The sequence below is a fragment of the Bombus bifarius genome, unplaced genomic scaffold (genome assembly GCF_011952205.1).
Source record: "Bombus bifarius isolate JDL3187 unplaced genomic scaffold, Bbif_JDL3187 scf7180000008407, whole genome shotgun sequence".
NCBI classification, from domain to species: Eukaryota; Metazoa; Arthropoda; class Insecta; order Hymenoptera; family Apidae; genus Bombus; species Bombus bifarius.
The window spans coordinates 62,764-78,434 of record NW_022884641.1 but is presented as its reverse complement, the minus strand read 5'-3'; the positions used below and the strand labels follow the sequence as shown (position 1 = coordinate 78,434).

The 15,671-nt window shown below is 36.6% G+C and overlaps 1 protein-coding gene across 8 annotated transcripts in view; it reads left to right on the top strand.

The window, feature by feature from the left end:
- LOC117212887 (regulator of G-protein signaling 9) overlaps nucleotides 1–15,671 on the top strand; it is a 42,721-nt gene that overhangs the window by 10,832 nt on the left and 16,218 nt on the right. For 5 of the 8 annotated variants that reach the window (XM_033458012.1, XM_033458011.1, XM_033458010.1 and 2 more), the window contains exons 4-5: nucleotides 7,550–7,784; nucleotides 12,213–12,322. In XM_033458012.1, the coding sequence (XP_033313903.1) occupies nucleotides 7,550–7,784; nucleotides 12,213–12,322 (345 nt within the window). The remainder of the gene's footprint in view (nucleotides 1–7,549; nucleotides 7,785–12,212; nucleotides 12,323–15,671) is intronic. The other 3 variants (XM_033458014.1, XM_033458016.1, XM_033458015.1) reach the window with 2 other exon arrangements.

The following is a 15,671-nucleotide window of genomic DNA, read 5'->3' as shown; positions in this document are numbered from 1 at the left end:
AAATAACGTTTAGTCGCGCATGACTGTTCCGAACGTGGGTATAGCATGTATATATTCCATATCCGTACTTCGTAATCGCGCGCGATTAGTCTGTTGTCACGTAGGAGATACAAGAAATCATGAAATGGACAGATCACCGGTGATCTCGCGTCGTAGTTCGAACGTTTCGCAAGTAAAGTAAAAAAATTTGAACTTTAGATACGGTAATAAAATTTATTGTACGAATCCAACAGAGTGACGGTTCAGTGTGTTAGAAGAAAAAGGTGTTGAATGCTGATTTGAGAGGGTTCTTATACTAAGTTTTGGCCCCTGTGGAGGGGTTATCATCGGGTGTATATCAGACGCGGTTATTCTGTTACTATCTGGTTATTATTTCGATGGCTATGGCATGCAGGACGTTTTATCTACTCTATAACTGCTTCTGAGCGTGTGACTCTGCCGTAGTGACTCGCACCTTGACTTGGCAGTCATTCGCGGCAATGCGAATGAAAATGATGTCATATTCGATAATGGGGCTCCAACTATGGGGAAGAGCGAGTAATTCCAACATAGAAATTCTTCAACGATTCCAATCAAAACACTAAGATCTAATAGATGCACTTTGGTAGGCTATCAACGAAACAATACATCGCGACCTTAAGATACCTACAGTTAAAGAAGAAATATCCAAATTCAGTAATAACATAAGAGTTAACAACCACCAAAACCCATTAGTCATTCAATTACTTGACACGACGGATCAGATTCGCAGGCTAAAAAGACACTATCCTCTAGATCTAAACATTCGATTCAGCTAGAATCAAACATACGATAATCACTTATTATTCACGTTTATACCACGTATTATACCATACCAGAATAATTTACTTATAATTCTCAATGAGAATTGATTGTGAAATTCTTGCAAAAGAAAAAAAGAATATTCGATAATGGATTTTGTAGTCGTATGACTGTAAAGTCAAGCCACGACATCCTTAAATATTCATAATGCCCATCGGGGGCGATGAAAGCGAAACCGCTTTCTTGAATTTTCATGTATTTACCTTGTTCTAGACGATCAAGTTAATCATCGATCCGTGATGAAGTATACCGATCCCTTACTGTTGTAGGATTTAAAGCTCGGTAATCCACGCATAATCTATCATTTCCATCTTTTTTCTTTACTGATACAATTGAGCTCGTATACGGCGATTGTCTGTGACGAATTGACGAATAATTATCTTTTCTAATATTCTTAGATCCTTGATTATTTTACGTACTATCTCATGTTGGGATAAGTTATTGGTATCTCTGTGGTCGTTCTAATATATTTCTCCGGTATTTACCACGCGAATCTTGTCATCTGTAATTACTAATATTACTAATTACTAATATTCCATCAAAACGTAATACAATTCTTCTTTCATTTTTGATGGGACGTTTGAACAAAGTTAAATAATTTTCTAATCCAATCTAAATAAATATATCCAAATACGTTTCTGGATGTATTTTCTTCTTTTTGTTTAAACGGAAGTCAAACAATTCGGGTTCCGTATCATTGATGTTTTGAAAATTAAATCCGTACCAGAGATGGTGTTTACTTGTAGTATAGCTTCGTACAATGATTCTCTATTCGGTACAATATAGAATGTTTGAAGTATAGATTTTGCACTATGTACAATCAACGTTGTTTCGGTTTTTGCAAATTATACCTTCAGTAATTCTACATAACGTTAATGTGCATCGTTCATAGCACCCTCCAATTCTTCTAACACTTCCTTCCCGCGGTGAAAATTGTTGAGGTTGACTGATAGGGGAACGAGTGGATGAATTTGTAATAGAAAAATATATTGAAATAAATAAGAGTATAAGTATAAGCACAGGTATAGCGTATGCTGATCCAGATCTTCACTCTTACAATGTTATAATACAATAGGAAGAAGAATGATAGGGAGCACGTTCATATATTTATAGCAAAGGACATTACAAAAAAGTTAATCTTGTAGCTCTAGCTGAAGGCTACGAGAAACAGCTATAGATATCTACTTATAGCTTTTTTGTTTCTAGATCTTCTAACCCAAAACAAAATTTATATCCAAGGGCACAATAATATGGATCTCTCCTTATTTCGAATTTTTTGTTTCACTAAATTCTATTTTCTTCGTAACAGTGGTCTCCATATACGAAAGAAAAGGTGTAGAGCTTTCCTGAAGTAATTACTTCAACAAAAAATGATGCGGCTGAATCTATCAAGGTTGTGAGATGTAGGGCGTGAAGGGTGCCAAAGGACTACTCGGCGTATTACTTCAAAATAGTGCGTTTATTGATGTTGTCTCGAACTCGCTGTCGACTTTACTGATCCGTTGCTACGACTAACTTCCTTCTAATTTGACTCTTGACTCCCGACTGACTAACTACCAACTGCGGTACTGAAGTCATATTGACGGACCGTTAGGCCTATTGAAGTTTCCGACCCTTTCGACCTGTCGGCACTTACGCTATATCGCAACACTGTATATATTTCGTCGGTCTTTCCGCGATAGTATAATAAGGAGCAAAGAAGCCGCTGGAAAGAGAATCATTGTGCCAGGACCGCGAAACGCGTCGCGTTTGTCACGTAAAATCACAAGTCACAACTCAGATTATATAAAAATAACAAGGTTGAACCGAAACACAACCATTAACTTTCTTTTTATTATACTTTATTATGCACTTAATAGTCACAATTGAGTATACACTGAATTGACACGTATAAATTACACTTTACTCTAACAACTTTATACAAATTAAGTAGGCGACTGATCTGAGGGTAGAAACCCGGTAAAGAGATGTTAACTGTTCGAAAGATGAAAAATCAGTCAAGTTTAGTGACGATGTTGTGGCGGATGTGTAGACATCCGGTTGCCATCTTGCCCTCGGTGTGCGGCCTGGTCTCTGATGTGGATTGCGATGTGGTTGATGTTACACGTTCGTCGTTAGTCGTAATTTTAGCAAGATGACGGTTACAAAGGCCTTGTGCCGCAACAGTTGAAACAACGTAGTCTCGTGTAGTTAATCGCGTAACGTGCAGACGACCTGTCTGAACTACCTTGATTTCTCTCTTCTTCATAGCTTGCTGTTTATATCGACACCTTCTATCATTATGGTCAATTTTGTTGCAGTCATAACGTCATTGCAATTTTGTAACTTTGGAATCATCTTTTTTTTTTGTTTGATACTATCAGGCTATTTGTCTGTGCGTGCAGCATTCTCTTCTATCTATAATTTTCCACATCTATAATGAGAAAGCGTCTCATTGAGCCGGATTATAATTTCAACAATTTGCTCTTCGCATATTTTTTATCTTGTTTTTTTCAAAAGAAAATTTTTTCCATCGCGTATTCTGCATACGTATCATATTCTTGACTGATCAACGATGCAGCTTTAAAAAAATCGGTACCCAAATTCCGATATCTGGGAAACGTGGCTAATAGCACAATCTCTAAATTATGCGACAGTTTAGCCACTGGCGTCCATTTTTCGTATAGTCGTTTTGCCGATCTTGCCAAAAGTCGTCAAGATTTTTCTAAGTGGCTTTCATTATCCAATGTTTGTTAGCTACTTTTTATCAATACACTATGTCACTCCGTTTCAACATTTCCTGCTAAATAGGCAGAGAGACCGCGTCTATTTTAAACTGTATATCTTGAATTTTGCTTCGTCCACTATTCTGACTCATATTGGACCTAGATCAAGCCCATTTCTAACGATAGAAGTTATATTCAAGATCAACATTTCAAACTGTTTAATAATTTCTTTTGCAATCAGAAAATTCTATTTCCGACTCGTTTAACGCTCTAAATGTTATTAATGCGTCTGCTTTTTTTCATTTTTCCTTGTCTCTCCTTTGCTAATCGCCAACTAAACTTCGCTTCCGTAACTTACCTTTTTGAAAAATTATAGCCTTGAAACTGTTGACGCTAATGTCACGTAAAATAACAAAATAAAAAAGAAATTTGAGGTGAAAAATAAAAAAAGAAAACTTTATTTTTTTCTAACAACAATTGTTACGACCGTTCGCGGAGAGACGCGGTCGCGAGGAAAACGCGTCAGCGAGAGGCGTAAATTCTCGCTACGATTCGGTGAATCGACGCCGCGAAGTAGTCGTTCCCCTGTTTCGGTTAAGATAACAGAGGTGGTTGATTGAATATGACACAGTAGTAAGTTATATTTCACCGTTTATTCCACAACTTATAACGAGGATAGTTACACTGGTGCGTGTGTACGAGATGATTGAGTGACTGATCTGCGGGTGTGTATACCCGCTCGAAGGATGTTGACCGTTCGAAGGATGTGAAATCAGTACTGTCTTGGGAGCCGATGATGTGTCGGAGGAAAACTAAGGATGGGTGTGTCTAGCGCACGGGACCATCGGATTTGTTGGTGCCGATGTTGTTTAGGAGAGTGAGGGAATAGGCTTCGTTTTTAATTGGTTAAACGAAGGGTCTTAACCGCCCTCGAGAGAAAGTGGTTAGTGGGAGGAAAGTTGCAGCGTGCGTGAGAAAAACCAACTTTCCTTAGTTAAGCCGTGGTAGACAATAGTCTTTAGAAATTCCTCGGAACCAGATGTTTGTTTGAAGGACCTTAGCAGTGACTCGGGTTTATGACGGATGCTTAAGGCTATTGAGGGTACGCCGTACGGAAGAGCGGACATCTGGTGTCCGTCTGGCCCGCGGTGTGTGACCTGGGCCAGGCAGAGAGTCGCCTGGCGTAACAACAATACACTTTACAATCTACTTTCGAACTCCAGGCGTGACTTTCTAAGACAGACTCTTATGATTTTACTTTCGATCGGATCCGATTACTTTCTTTTGTCATCCCTCAACATCCCCACCGTCCATGCATTTGCTAGGCGTCCGCGATCGTTGCCACGTGCTCTTTCTTCTAGAACCTTCGGTGGAAGGACCGTTGGGATGTTGATGGTTCATTAGGCACTTCAGCGATATACATTGTCGCCGAGTGCCGCCACATCTTTATCTCTATCGTCAGTCCGTCGGATTTGAAGTATGCCGGTCGTGACACTAACATATGCGTACCTCATAAAAGCATGTACGTGTCACGTCGAAGACGCGGGGAGTGATGAAATTAAGAAATCGCTGGTCGTTTCCTCGCGTCGTTCGAATGATTTCGCACAGGTTTAAACGTTTTACGAACAAGGTAAGAAAAATTCAGACTTTAGATATGGTGGCAGAGTTTATTACGTGAATTGAACAGAGTGACTCGAGAGCTGATTTTAGGAAGGTTTATATACTATAGGTTTGACTCTTATGAACCCCCCCCTAACCCCCCCGGGTGTCGCTGGGGTGTTGCCGGAATGTTACTGTTTTCTGACACTGGGACATTGTCTACGTTGTTGTTTCGATGCCCTGTGGGATGTTCGTTAGGCCTCCTTGATTTTTCTATTGCTACTTTATGACTCTGTGACAAAGGCATAGACGTTCCCCCTTCCACCTTTTGATTTTACTAGAGTGCAGCGAGAATTTGTTCAACTTATGTAACTACGTCATAAGAAACATTCTGAGCTTTCCCAGATCGGTATTTCAGAATCTGAGACACAAAGTCCCATTTAACGTCACTTCTATCCCCTTCTTAGTCAATGGTTAATAATGTTTATACTGCCTGTTCATGCTTATACTCGAGTCGAAGTAGGATCACGAAACTTTTGAGAACCCGAACAATACGGGTGTATCGAGATCCCGCCCGAACGTTTTTTGGTCCGTTATGAAATGATGTACGCTCGTGTGCTTGTTGTAACATGTTTATTACAAGGTTCGAGGTACATTCAGAAATTTAGGGGTACCAGAGAGACGTAGCCTCGGCACTCATAGATTAAAAAATAAACTAAAAATCTACAAAGCGATAATAAAACCAATTTGGACGTACGGAATACCACTATGGGGGACAGCAGCAATGAGCCACATAAATAATGCCAGAAACAATGCCAGAAACGAGGATATACGCAAAGAATTAAAAATACTAACGGTCAAAGAAGAAATCGGCAGGTACGCAGAAAAATACAAGGAAACGGCAACACATCCAAACCAGCTGCCTGCTGAAACGAGCAAAGCTCTCATAGAAAGAAGACTAAAAAAAAATCACCTCACTGATCTCACTAAAGAAATAAAATAGTCAAACTCGAAGATGGTATTCCCGCTGGGGGTAGCCATCCACATGTTATTTAGCAATTATGTTAGAAAAATTTACCAAATGTCCAGCTGGACAAATTGTAAAGTACAAATTAAATAATAAAAAAGAAAAAAACTCGTAGGTTGACTTCTGGCTTGGGGTTCTTTATATTCCCTGTTTATACTACGAGCCACGTTGGTAGGAGGCTTCCTCCTCCTATCTTCATTTATTAACGTGGGCTATAACCAATTGGCATCGCGGATCGTTACCCTCACTTTTCCTAACGAAAAGTGTGAACAACGAATCCGCGTTGTTAGTTCAAAGGGCACACCCGCACCGAGCTTTCCTCCGTAATAATACGAGAACACCTCTGGACTGAAACTACAAACCCTCACCAGTCGACATCTCTCAGATCAGTCGCGTAAACTGTGCTTATTCAGTTGTGATATTCAAGCTTCATAATAAAATAGAAAAGAATTCGATGGAAGAATTTCGATGGAAAAGAAAGATAGTAGCGGTGTTACGGCTCAACCTTCTTGTCTTTAAAACCTAAGCCTTAATTTTACGTGATACGCTCGTAGGCGGGAAACAACTGGCGAAGAGAAAACGGCTGCTCAAGCCATCTGCATTCCCAACCCCAGATTGACGACGCCAATTATCCTTTTATCTGGGATAGCATTGCCTAGATAGAGTACAGATAGATTGCTCGGTACCACGTTTTTACTTTAAGTCAAACGGCACCAATTATCTCTTTACGTGGGATGGCATGGCGTGGCGTGGCTAAACTGTACACCGCTTAACACCGCCCCAATTTCGAACATACGTGCAAAGTTATGTTCTTTTCAAGATATTTAAATCATTACGTTTTTTCGAGTAAAATATCTAAAATACTTAGTCAAATTTATTCAAATTTAATGTGCGTTATGAATAATTAGGTAAAATTCATTTCCCTGAACCGATGTGGTGATACGATGAAAAAGCAGTCATTTTATTTTCCAATGAAATTGGTTAACAATCCTAATCGTACAATTGACAACTTCTTTTAACTTTATTTCATTTACCTAATTACTAGACACAAATGCGTCGATATTATTGTAACAGAAATATGGGGTTGAAATATGTATATCACCATATAATTAAAGCAACAAATTTAATTTTGTTCGATTATTGACTTGGACGAATTTCACAATGATATCGAGAGATATGTATATGTATAGATAGATTTATGTATGAGATAGTTTTAATCGTTATCTAGATTAATTCTCGAAAGATGTATGTTTTAAAGTAAAAGGAAAAAAGAACAATTACGCCATAAAGAAAAAAAAATGGGAAAACGAGATGGATAGAACCATCTTGAATACGAAGTATACCACCGTTATTAATCGTTTGACTGTATTTATTACAGATGGAGGGGCTGGTGCGGGAGATGCAAGACCCTGAGAACGGGGTACCCGTGCGCAGCCAAAAACAATTTCTCACCTCAATTCCCTCAGCTTTCATGGGTGAGTGCCATCGGTATCTACGTTGTGGAGTAAACGTAAGCGGCCATCACGGCCAGGACACTACAGTAGGCTGCCTGCGTGTTGCAGGTTACGATCTCATCGAGTGGCTGATAGAGCGGCTTTCTATCGAGGAATCAGGTATGAAATTCGTATATGGAATGGATTGTTGCTTATCTAGATTTTTCCGCGAATTAGTGTCTTGTTGACTCACTTACGTTTCGTGCTAAAATGTTTCTCATCACACGTTTCTTATGTCGTATTTCTATATTTCTATTGTGCCTGTTGCGTTCCATGGAATTGTTAACTGCCAATTGAGTTTAATTATTTCCTTAAATCGTCGAATATACATATATTATTACCATCCTAGATAACCTAAGGCCAAAGGTATCGTATCAGTTTTCTATTTCTTCTGTTGCCCTTCCTTCTCTATTCGTAGCGTCCCTGTGATCTTTATTCGTATTATGCCGATAGAAGAGATTTAGCTTTTACTATGTGAAAATTTGACGCGAGTGCATCGTGTAACTGCTATTAACGCTTGATAGTAATTGTTAATTATATATTTTTACTGATTTTTAATGTATCTACATCCGGAACTAAGTAGTTTCGGAAGACAAAATCTTGAAATCTTTGTAACATCGAAACTTTGTAAACTTCCTATCCTTTAGCACTTAAATAAGACTATTTCTCATCGAGTCATTTTTTCGTTCCCTGTTCGTTCTGTCTTTCTGGCAAGCGAGTACTTAGATATCGGTAGCAACGTAACAGGACTTTATTCCAAATGTTTCCAATTTCAATAATTAAATAAAAATTCTTCAAATTTCTTATTATTACTAACTTTGTCCGAGCTATGCCAGTCAATCTGTCATTTTTCTGCGTTAATAAAAATAAGATTAAGAATATCAGCCCAGTTAATGTCCTAATTATTTTTTGTTTTGTGTAATCCGATATCATTATAGAAAGAAATATATAGGACATGAGATCCGGTTACAGAATTGACTATACAATACAAAACCACTGCAATCTGCGATACATTTGTTAAAAAATTTGAACATATATATGTGTATATAGAGGGCGATAACTATATCCACCCTGAATATTTCCATTATTTGTAATGCTGTAAAAAATTTCTATATACGAAACTGGTACGGTATAGAGGGCGACATGTCGTAACGCCATTTGTCTCAACATCGGCTAATTATTAAACCAAGATAAAAAAATTAGCTTAAAAAAATAGGATATGACCTTAAAATCTTCTTTATACCGTTCATACGAAAAGCATTTGCATCACAGTACGTTCCCCTCTATACTTTGCAAGTTTTGTTCTATATATTAATATATTTTCATAACATTACAAATAACGGAAATATTCTTATTGCGTCACCCTGTATATGTAGATACAAGGTGTCAATCGAGGCGTTGGATAAATTTCACCAATGTGTCCAGCAGGTCATTCTGAACAAAAAATGTCATGCATACACTATAAACTCGATAATATTATAAGTAATAAAATAATAACTCCAATGTATTTCGTTTAATTTGCTTTTATTTTTTTATTAAGTTTACTGCTAATAATGCTTTGTTCCTGAACAACTAGTTGTTATTAATCTTACATTTATCGACGTAATATCGGCCGTCCCATAACGCATTTTACAATTATATATTCGTATTTAAGTTGCAGTTCCAGCGTTATAATGGCAGCATACGTCAACTTTTCTTAGTAATTCTTTGCGTGTTTGTAGTTACGTATACGTCTTCGGTCTTCGTATCTTTGACTTTGTACATTTGTATAATTAAAAAAAGAATCTGACTAATCTAAACCAAACAGCATTCTTTGATAAACTGCAAAAAGCATTTTTAACGATATTGAAATAAAAAGAAAAAAAAATGATTTAGATCTACGGATGACACATAAACGAACACTCGAACAAGTTAAATTTAAAGCATTTTTTATTGCATTTGTCATCGATACAATGTCTCTGGGTTATTTCGTTCGACCTACGGCGATTCAATTTACTTTTGTCGGTAAATACGACCTTTTACTCTTTACCTTGACGATAATCTAATATGAAAATAACAACAGCAGTGAGGACACAATGTACTGTAATTGATTTATAAATATCAAGATTTGATAGTAAGGAAATAGGAAGTATGTACTAGCTGTACTTAAAATACAACCCATTAATTTCATCTTTAATAGGTTTCAATTAAAAACACTTTTCAAGACACTTGTATTATTATACAATTATAACTTTCATTTGGTGAGATATGCTTCTTTACGATATGTGTTCTTGAAACATAAGCTTTTTCGGTTTATAGCTTCGGCTTGCAACGAATAAAGTGATTGTTAAATTTGGAAGTAAATAATTATATCGTATAAAAGGTAAGAGCATAAAGTGGCCTCTAAAATACAATTATACGATTAGAAGCAATAGGAAAACGATGTAACAGATTCGTTCTACAGGCGTCCTTAATTGCAATGAAATCGTTAAATAACGTATCGATGACACTGATCGTCACTTTTTGTTGACTCTCATAATTAATCGAATTTGATTTTAATTCGATTAATTTTCTTATTAATATACGTACACATATTATATGTACATGTGTCATAGTGCGCACATTTATGCGTTGCGCGTTTAAACCGTTCTGGTAGCATATGTTGATCGAACATACTTTCAGCTCGCTGCTGTGAAAGAAACTGCTTCGGTATATATAACTAAAGAAGGGAGATTTTATGATATTTATTTTAACCATACACACATACAAACGCGCGCAGGGATTAATATTTTAGACATATCGCATAATGCGATATACATGTATTTTTTGTTGTTTATTTCTATAGTTATTACAGTTTAACGGGTCCTTCTTGACAGGATAGATATATAGACAAGAAGGTAAGGTATCCTAGGTAGCTATCACTGTTGATTCTCGTAGAAAGTTAAAGAACCACCACCCTTTGCTCGTTCTTATTCAAGGTTTGTAGTTTTAAATAGATCTCGTTTATCATGATACCTTTTTCCTACAAAAGAAAATTGAATATCGTGTTAATAAAAATAAAAGAATGTTTCTATCGCGAAGGACGCACAAGCTTCGAAAATTCTTTTCACCGTACTATTGCCCTTGTTGAAAATACAATCACGATTTTATCTTTAATAAGATTTGTTAAAAAGCTATCTAAACGCATAAATTGACTATGGCAGCTATGCAATAGCGCTACTTCATCTATCGAATACCACAACCATCTTTTCTATCGGTCTAGTTGAACGCATTGCTGACCGATGGATCGTAATGCGTCTTCCATTTCACTTAGCGACATATTACACTGCACTGTTTTAGTTTAGATATAGTATATAATATATCCGAGTTAAAATATTTCCAATATTATTATAATAATGATACATAGTTGAAAACGAGATACAATATCGATAATGTTGATATTTACGAAAAATTCAAAATTTGGTCGCGATGGAAGAAGAATTTTCGAGTAACGTAGAAAAATGATTTAGACAACTCAATACCGGCAGTAAAAAAATATCATAGAAAATGTGAAGTATACTTTAATACAAATATTCTCATATACCATTGCATAAACTCATTTGTTTCGAACAATTTTCTTCTAATGCTGCAAAAGTATTAAGTACTTCGCTTTCATTCAACGAATAAATATTCGTAGGCGTACTTTATACAGGGTGGTTGGTAACTGGTGGTACAGGCGGAAAGGGGGTGATTCTACGCGAAAAAAGAAGTCGAAAATATAGAATAAACATTTTTTTTTTTTGTTAAATTTTTCCATCGAGACAACGATCTACAGTGAGATCCGTTATAACGAGACGCGATAAAGTGCACGCGTACCGAGCGAATATTCAAAGTCGATTTTCTCGAAAACAAAGCCTCGAACGAAACATGTTTATTCTATATTTTCGACTTCTTTTTTCGCGTAGAATCACCCTCTTTCTGCTTGTACCGCCAGTTACCAACCACCCTGTATATTCTGGATTCAGCTATCAGTGTTTGAAGATTCTATAATTCGTATGAATTTATACCTATCGTTATTACCTTATTTTTAGTTACAAGTTTCTTGTATTGCACTTTGTTTCCTTTCACTGGCCCCGTTAATTTAGTTTTCATTAGTTTAGTTTTGTTCTGATCAGTTGTGTATGTGCATTGTCTTTTCATTGAATTTAATGGAATAAAGGATTATTTAAACAAAATATAATCAAAGATACACACATTCGCTTGAGCTGAGAAATTGCTTGTGAAAAAGTATGTTGAATAGAGAATTTCGGTTGTGTAGTGGTGAATTTGTTTATGTTTTCGAAACAAAGAGAAAAAATTAGTTTTTTTTCAGTGATGTGGCTTTCTTATGATTAAACAGCATGCGTCGCTCTAAATATTCGCTCCGAATCAATGGCTGGCCGTGTTAATTGCTACTCATCACACGATGTACGCGCAATACGGCAAAGACTAGATAAGTTGCACGTGATTAGGTATCACTTAATGCCTTCCGTTCAATTAAATGTATTCAACGATTCCGGCAGCTGTGAAAGTAAATTGTTATGTTGACAGTAGAGGCGGTCCATATTGCCAATCAGCTCTGCCAGTATGGCTACTTCTTCCCGGTGAATGACTCCAAGACACTCACCGTAAGGGATGATAGTTCTCTGTATAGATTTCAGGTACCGTATTTGTCATACTACATGCTTCAGAATCGAGTATCTTTTGAACTCGGATTCATTATGCGCCATATATACGTAGTATATATATATTTATATGCTATATATGTATACATTGTATTTAATATTTGCGAAATGCGATGTCGATCCAATTCTTTTAAGAAGTCATTCTGAATCAGTGCCTTTGTGTGTAGGGTACCTCGTTGAAAAAGGCTAATTATATACTATCATGCAGATAAGAATCCAACTTACCGATTTCGATGATTTTCAAATATGTTATCAGTATCACGATTTTGAACAATTTTTTTCTGTACATGATATAATCCTCGCTCGCTTTAGTTATCGAGATATTTATGAAAAAACTTTTGACATTTTTACTTTGAAGCGGGCTACGTGCCGCTAAGGTTTAGTATGTCCTAGACGGTAAGATTTGCCTCGAGGCATGCTTCCAGACCCGGTTTCACGCGAGGCGAGCTGGATTTGGCATACTCGTAAGAGCAGTATGGACATCTTCCAAGCAATGAATTACATGCGAATTATATGCGATTATATACGAAAAAAAAATTGAAATTGTTTAGGTATAGCAGTAGATACAGTTACTCTTTAGCACAGAATAATTTGTTCAAAATTGGTACCAAACGACTTCAATCTTTTTACAAGGATCGATCAGTTTATCAGATGACACGAAACAAAATTTTACAAATCGTACTTGATCGGAATCGCGAAGAAAATAGTAAATACAACCTTTCACTTTTACAACCTTTCGTAATATTTACAAGAAGACCAAGCTCATCGATTTCGTTCATTTTTGATGTGGTAGAAATCAACATTTTGCACAACTTTCTCCTATACGTATCACATTGGGCCTTAGCTTCCGAGATATTCGCAAAGAACCGTCGGTACCGCTACAGTGAAATTTGTCTACGATTGGGCGTATACTGTCACAGTATACGCATCTGTATTGGTTACTGTTGGCAAGCTGCCGGCCACTTATCTTCTGTTTATAAACGGGGATTAGGCGGGATTAAAGGTTCCATGCACAACTGTATGTGCGAAGCTGCTAGAAATGTCTGTTATAACTTATAACTCGATTAAAAATGAACATCGTCGAGTTGAGCCCTATTTGAATTTCAGCCTTAATTTGAATTCATTTTCATGATTTTCATGACTTTTACCTGCTACGGTATACAATACGCATAAAACTTTAGCTATTTTCATATCTTGACTAAAAAAATTATTGTTGATGCAATTTGCACTATTATAAACATACATATACATATATGCGCGCGCGTGTGTGTCTGTGTTATAAATATAAACTTATACTATATAATAAATATGTACACGCACACACATATATATAACCCTTTGCACTCGAGAGGCGATTCAGTCGCCACGGCGTTTCGTGCGGTAAGTCGAGTGACGGGTGAGAGGCGACAGTTCCTGTTTATGCTAGATTTTTTCGACATCTCCAATTGAAGACAGCGCAGTATTGGTTCGTAAATAGGTTCTTTAGTTCTTTATGTTCTTTGTTAGAAGGTGTAAAGTGTTACACTTTAAAATGGAGGTGAAATATTTAATCTCAAATCCCTCCGGTTTTGGAAATAGTTTTGAAAACGTCACCGACGTTAGTTCGGATTCGACGATCATGGCAAAAGTATTATAGTTTAGAAGTTCTAAAAAAATGGTTTCCGGAAGTGAAATTAGCTCAAATGACGATGAACTTGATCTGGAATTGTTGAGAAATGCGGTCAATTGTATTCAAGAATGCATCTTGGTGAATGCTTTGTAAATTATATAACAAGTACAGAAATTAATATTACAAAGTCATATTTCCAAAGATGTAAATATAGATAAATTATTAGAATATAATGTTTTAAGTAATTAAGTAAGTTAATTAGCGCATAAAATCATTTTACGTTATCTATAAGTCACGCGTCACATATGCGCTAAATCATCTCGAGTTGCTACTTCGCCTGAATGAAAAAGTCCTCGAGCGCAAAGGCATAATATATACTATATATGTATGGGACTTTCACCGTGTACGGTTAGATTTATCTACGGGCGTGATCATATTACCAGCTCGTACCGCGATAAGTTTTTATATATAAACTCGCGAGGTTTTTCTTTTACGCGTATAACAAAGGTTGCTCAAATATAACATAATAAAACATACTAAAAAATCATCGATATCAATTAGATGGACCTGCATGGGAACTGCATCGTTCTATTAAAACAGCTTTTCTTGCCAGTTGTGAAGATGCGACGAAGAAACATGATACATAATTCCTTTCTTACGAAAAGGCACCTCGCGCACACTGATTGACAATCTTGACAAATATTTCAAATACAATTTTGAAGAATATATTTTTACGGTACATGATAATCCTTTTTCCTTTTCTCTTTTTCTAAACAAAGAGAATTCATATATATCTAGATCTAGATGTTATGATATTAATATGGTATGTTGTAAAATATAGTTGCATCGTATTACTGTTGGAGAACAAAATATTTATTCGTATATACCGTTGCTATACGTTATAACTAATATGTCTATATATAGATTGAAAGTATCACATTGCACTGATAAATCGGTATATAGTGATAATGCGTTCGCGCACAAAGCAGGCCCTAAAGAATAAAATTCGCCATCGGTCGTGCTTCCAAACTAGGTTTGGTGCGAGGCGAGCTGGATTGTATGAGATCTACGATATAACGAGTAGTATGGACAGCTTTCAAGCAGTAAAACATTTCTATGTGAAAAGAAAGTTGCAATTGTTAAGTATAGCAATAGATGGGTGTATTGAAAAGCAAAAAACACCGCGCGAAGAAAGAAAACGATATGAAAAAATTGGCTAATAAAAAATTGACAACAAAATAATATTGTGTTTGGTTTCATTTCAATCGGGAAAATGTCAACAATGCGTTAATGAAATTTTCAATGTATCAAGTGCCCGAAATAAGGTCGGCGGCGGGTTGTGTTTCGGCAGGTGCCTTTCGTTTATTTGTCAGCGAGATACGTCGGCTGGTCTCGTGTGCGCTTCTGGTCTCTCGTCAAAAGCGGGAACGGCGAGACTGCTCTGTTTATGCATATAATCAATCTTCACCATCGTTCTGTCATCCCTGCCCGCGTGATCTTATCTCGGCTTCTTGAAACGGTCGCACAACGAGACCGGTCGTTTCGCCTTCGTATCGGTGAGACAAAACACCAATGGAACGGAGAAATATTTTTATTAAACATTTTTTTTAATTACCATTAACACATTGTCAACATTTTCCTGATTAAAACGAGCCCAAATACGATATTATAATACTGATAATCAGCTAATTCTTTGAGATGGTCTTTTTTTTATCA